General features: G+C 35.5%; 1 protein-coding gene across 2 annotated transcripts in view; it reads left to right on the top strand.

The window, feature by feature from the left end:
* Positions 1-102: 102 nt before the first annotated feature.
* The window catches only part of ING3 (inhibitor of growth family member 3), a gene marked incomplete at its 5' end in the record, with an annotated part of 31,989 nt that continues 26,338 nt past the window's right edge, over positions 103-5,753 (top strand). For both annotated transcript variants that reach the window (XR_001370417.2, XM_006149218.3), the window contains 3 exon segments: positions 103-174; positions 2,422-2,522; positions 4,611-4,676. Coding sequence is in view for 1 of the 2 variants with exons in the window: in XM_006149218.3 (XP_006149280.2) it covers positions 103-174; positions 2,422-2,522; positions 4,611-4,676 (239 nt within the window).

The raw sequence follows: 5,753 nt of genomic DNA, 5'->3' as shown, positions 1-5,753 counted from the left end.
CTGCCGGCTCCCTGACCCCCCCGACGCACGCACGCACGCGGTGACGTAAGCGCGCACTTTCGCCGTTGGCCCCGCCCCTCTGACGGACTCTCCCTTTGACAGTGATTGAGCAGCTCCCAATGGACCTGCGGGACCGCTTCACCGAGATGCGGGAGATGGATCTGCAGGTGCAGAGTAAGTCCGCGGGCGGGACTTGCTGGCCGCCGCCGGCAGCGCTTCCTGCTGCATAACTTTCCTCTGGCTCACTCTCCTGTTACACAAGGACTTGTGAAAACGGATGGGTAGTGCGGAATCTCTCCTTTTCCTTTCCTCGCACACAACTTTTCTTCTAATCATTTTAAGAGATGGAGCCAGTAGGACATGTGCATTCCCTTTATCACTTGGGATTCTGCATAAAGACAAAAACGTAGATATGTTTTAGTGGACATCAACATGAAAGAGATTTTGACTCTAAGCCTGTTAAAGTTCATTCCATTCAAAATATTTCAAGAGTGAAAAACATAGAAGCACAGATTATATGTAGATCTTTAGAGACTTAAGTGAACTAGGACTGTCCAATTTTGAAAAGTTACAGGATATACTTCGAGTTGTCGACAGAATGGTAATTTTATCAAGCAAAATGAGTGAGCAAAGTGAGATTTTACTGTAAAGCTTATCTGCTGTAATAAAAAAAATTCACAAATACTGGGCTTTTCTTTTTCTTTCAGTGATAGCTAGACAGTCCAGTGACTTTTTCCCAAAAGTAAGCTGCACTTTCAAAGAGGGTGGGGCCACCTGGGGTAGCTAACTTGTTCATTCCATTCCTGTCTTCCTTTCTGCCCTGCCACCCTACCCACTTCTGTACCCTTAGTTTAGGAATATGCTTTTTTTTTCAGCTTCTTGTCAGTTTCATGTGTGATAAAATGAAAGGTGATATTCCATGGGAGCCACTTCCTTCAAGTCGGTGGGTTGTAGTGTGGAAGTCTGAATTGTTTGTGTGGTTTTGTAGCCAGCTCACAAAATCCACTTAAACTTCAATGCAGTTAACATGCAAAAGATTGCAGAAATAATGTTCTCTGTGGAGTGTAAGCACAGACTTGGATGTCAAATGTCTTAGTTTATTTTAGTGCTTTACTACTTTACTCCTTGATCTTGACTTCTGAAGGTTTTTTATTGTTATTGAAAAGAAAATCTTATAAAGATTAAAAATTACATAGATAAATTATATAATATCAAATACAATGTAGACATTACATAAAGGGTAGCTGATATTTTATGCTTTTTTATTATCATTGGAAATTATAAATTCTATTGTAATTTGGCTTAGATTATTTTAAAAAAAAATACAGGTTTTGAGGCCAGCAAGTGGCATGGTGGTTAAGGTGCTGGACTCCCACTTGGCTCACCGTGGTTCGGGTCCTGGACTGCAGCTTACTTTCTTATTTTCCCCCTTTCTCTCTGTGTCTCTGTCTGGTGAGTGCATATGGTCTACAGCAAATTAAAATAATAAATAAATAAATAATAATTCTAAAAAAATTTTTTAAAAAGAAAAATTACAGGTTTTAAGCTTGTAGTTTGTAAATTTACTGGGTACTATGGATTAACAGGAAAATCTGTGTGTGAAATAAATTAGGGAATGCTTACTTAAGCAGAGGAAAGTACATTTTAAAAATTTAACCATAAGATTTCCGAGCATCTTTAAGAAACTGTTATGCACTAACTGTCTCCAGAAGGATGTATTAGGTTGTTGGAAAAGTCACAATGTATTTTTTTCTATGATTTTCTATGCAAAAATGCCTCCTGACTTTTTCCGACAACCCAATAGTAAAAAGGTTTTCCTCAACTTACATAACAACAGAATCTCTTTTATTTTCTCCTTTTAGCTTATACCTGGTCAAGATAGTTATTCTTAGTATACACTTCAGGGAAAAAAACTTACTGAGAATAAATAGCATACTGTATTAAGTGAATAAATGATTGTACCTCCTATTGTTTTGATCTGAAATGACAAGATGCTTGATGCCATTTAGCCATTGGTTAAAATCTTTCATTTTCTTCATATTAAAAGAAATGTGAGGATTATCTAGTGGTACTTTCATTGTGTTTTGACCATTTGACTAATTTAATACCATTAGCTTTTGACCCTAAGACTGTACTATTCCAAAACAGTGGAATGTTTTTAATGTACATTGATGATTCTTTGGCTATTGAAAAAAGTTTTGAAATAACAAAAATAAATTGTCAGTAGGGATAATTATAACTTTTAAAAGTAAGGTAATTAAGGCATTATTTATTTATGGTTATCAAAGCATAACATACTTCATTTACTGGCCAAGTGAATGAGTATGTTGTCAGATTTTTTTCCTTTCCTTAAATCAAAGCCTGTATATTTGGTATATGAATTTAGTCATCTAAATACAAAATGTTTTTGCTATGTCACAGATGCAATGGATCAACTAGAACAAAGAGTCAGTGAATTCTTTATGAATGCAAAGAAAAATAAACCTGAATGGAGAGAAGAACAAATGGCATCCATCAAAAAAGTATGTGTACCACTTTGAATCATTCAGTACTGGGACCTTCTGAAAAAGAGATTTTAAAATGAAGCTGTTTTCTTGATACTATGATGGGGGAAAGTTGTCAGTGGCTCTTAAGAATTTACATAATTTATTGTGTCTTAGAGCTTTTGTATAGGTTTTATCAGTCGCTAAAGCATTTTTGTAATCGTTGGTAACCATTAGGTTGTTGGGAAAGTCACGATGTAGTTTTCTGTGTTTTTCTATGCAAAAATGCATCTGACTTTCTTAACTCAATATTAGAGAGTTACGGAACCGTTTTAGAAATACATTCATTTTTCTCTTACCTTGTTTTGTACTGTTAGTTACTTTGAGTAAAGTTACAGTACCTTTAGAAGTATGATACTGTAATCTGGTTGTGGCCACAAACTGGGATGGGTTAGTAGATCTTTACATGTATTTTATGTATTAATAAGTACCTAAGGTCGTGGGGCCAGAGATGACATGGTGATTAAGGGTGCTGGAGTCCCACATGGCAAAGCACAATTTTGAGTCCTGGACTTGGTGGCTTGCTTTCTCACTTTTCTCTCTCTCTCTCTGTCCCTTTCTGGCCAAACTAAAATAAGTAAATAAATAAAGTTAAATAAAATAATTCTTGAAAACAATTATTTAAAAAAAATAAATAAGTAACTTGGTTGACTCACAGAATAAGATCATAAAAGTTGAAAGGATCCTAAGAAAGTCTTTTAGTTTAAAGCTCCAGATTTGGGGACCAGCAGATGGCATAGTGGTGATGTCACTGAACTCCCACATGCCTGACTGCAGTTTGAGCCCCAAACCTGGTGACTTGAAACTCATGCCAGGTGTGCGTTTGTGTGTCTAAAATCCTGAGAGGAGAATGGAGGAGAAGGAATTTGTGGTGTGGCCATCCCCCTTGTGGGTGATTTCCCACTTTCTGTCTCTGTCTCTCTGGCATGTGTGTACACCCTATAGCAATAATCTCTCTCAAAAAAGTAAAACCTCCGGATTTGTCCATGAATTGGGTCTTGAAATACAGAATCCTTTAAGTTTTTATTAGTTTGATAATTCTCGTAGCTCTCTTTCAGATGAGAATGGGCCTCAGATCACACTCCCAGGTTTGCTCTGAAGGAGTGATTTGGTGTAGTCAGGGATATACGTGTTAGAAGAATGATGTAAGAGACTTGAGTACGGTCATGACACTGCCGTTTAGCCGTGTGAAGTTGGGCAGTCTTTTAATAATATCACTTAGTAATATCTGCTTACAACAGACCTTCACAGAATCATTCAAGGATCACATTAGAAAGAAATACGAAAACTACAAATTAAGTAGTTATATTATTTATTCTATCCCATGAAGGAAAGACTATTTGTGTTAGGAGAAAAAAAAAATTGGGGATCTGTAACAGAAGTGTTTCTGGCTTGGAAGATACCTGGAGGGTCGTATGTGGAGTATAGACGGCACAGAAATGGATGCCAAAGTCACTGATCATCACTTTAACCTATTAAGTTGTTGGTGTAGCACGATTTCAATATGCCCTGAAAAATACGGTACCCGATGGAGATACAAAGAAACTTTTTTTAAAAAATAATTTGCTTTCTACCAAGGGGAAGTTGAGTCGTATAAATTTATACCTAATTTAAAATGGAGATTATAGAGCATCTGGAAATATAAGGACATGCAGACCAGAATCCATTCAATATCTGTGTTTTTATAAAAAAGTTTTAAAAATGGAGTATCAATATGTATTATAAGTTAGATAAATCTTGATTAACCTTTTTTTTTCTTTTAAATACTATTTATTAGCTCACATAGCTTTTATATAGTATAAAGTATAGAAGCTAGGCTTGGAATAGTATTTATTTTTATTTATGTCTTTTCTAGGAATTCTGAAATTGTCCTTTAATTATTAGCCATTGTCCATACTTCCTCATCTTCCTTCATCCCTACTCTTTTCCTGACAGGCTGTTTATTGCAAATGTAAGATTAACTGACCATGATAACAAGGTACAATAATGAAAATGCAGTTGTATGTCCTGCGTATGCATGCTTTAATATTATTAATTTATTTTTGAAATGAAAATGTTTTTATTCAGGACTACTATAAAGCTTTGGAAGATGCAGATGAGAAGGTCCAGTTGGCAAACCAGATATATGACTTGGTAAGTAAAATTAATGTGCATGCTATCCCATAAGTGCTCAAGGTGTGGATTATACACTAAATTTTATTGTCTTAAATAAAATCGGAAGAACAATTACAGCCAAAGTAGTACTCTTTTCCCACTTAACTAGAAAGTTTTAGTTTATTCAAGAAAGAATTGTGTAGTCCACAGTATTATTGTGTAATAGGTTAAGATCCTTTTGACCAAGTTTACATTGTTCTAAGATTGTATCTTAGAACTGGTGTTTATGTGTTTATTTTACTCATTCTTATCTTCTTATAGAAGATAGTGAGTGAGTTTACTTGCCTGATACATCATTTTGAGATTGTTTCTATGGTAAAATACACAGGAGAGTACTGTGTTTACAGGAGTTCCTGGTGGTCTGATTGAAATAAAGAGAATCATTTGAATCAGTGTTTACCTAAGTCATTTTAATACATTATATTCAACAACCAGATCAGGTGGCAAAAATGTAAGAAATATAAGAAATACAAGATTCCATATGCTTTTTTAAAAAGTTCTTTTTTGCAAGCATACTTCTAAAATATTGAAATCATCCATTAGACAGATAAAATATCCAGTGATTCTTAACTCGATGCACTGTTTTATTTATTTATTATGTACTGTTTTATTTATTTATTTTTAATTTGCCAAAGGGTGTACACACTTGCTGGGAAGGGAGGGAGAGAGAGAGAGTAGCCCCCGTGGGGAATGGTCACACCACAATCCCTTCTCCTTTTTTATCTCCTTCCTTTCAGGATTTTTGGGAATGCACACACATGCATGCCTGGTGTGTTTCTCAGGCAGCTGAGTCTGGGATTTGAACCATATGGTTGGCTATATGGGATCCAGCTGCCTTAACCACTAAGCCATAGGCTAGCCCAGGTGCTCTTTTTATGTGAAGCATCTTCTCCTAGAATATATACTTTAGGAAATACATCTGTTTTTGCCTTAAAGTTAGTTAAATCAGAAAACAAGTGTTCACTTTTGTTTGACTCTAACATATAGGTTTCATACCTTTTTTTTAGCAGTCTTTTCTGTGTTCTTTTTTTTTTTTTTTTTTTTCTTGTATAGGGC

This window comes from Tupaia chinensis, unplaced genomic scaffold (assembly GCF_000334495.1).
Source record: "Tupaia chinensis unplaced genomic scaffold, TupChi_1.0 Scaffold000257_1, whole genome shotgun sequence".
NCBI lineage: Eukaryota > Metazoa > Chordata > Mammalia > Scandentia > Tupaiidae > Tupaia > Tupaia belangeri.
The sequence above is the reverse complement of the archived record's forward strand: the minus strand, read 5'-3'. Positions and strand labels throughout refer to the sequence as shown.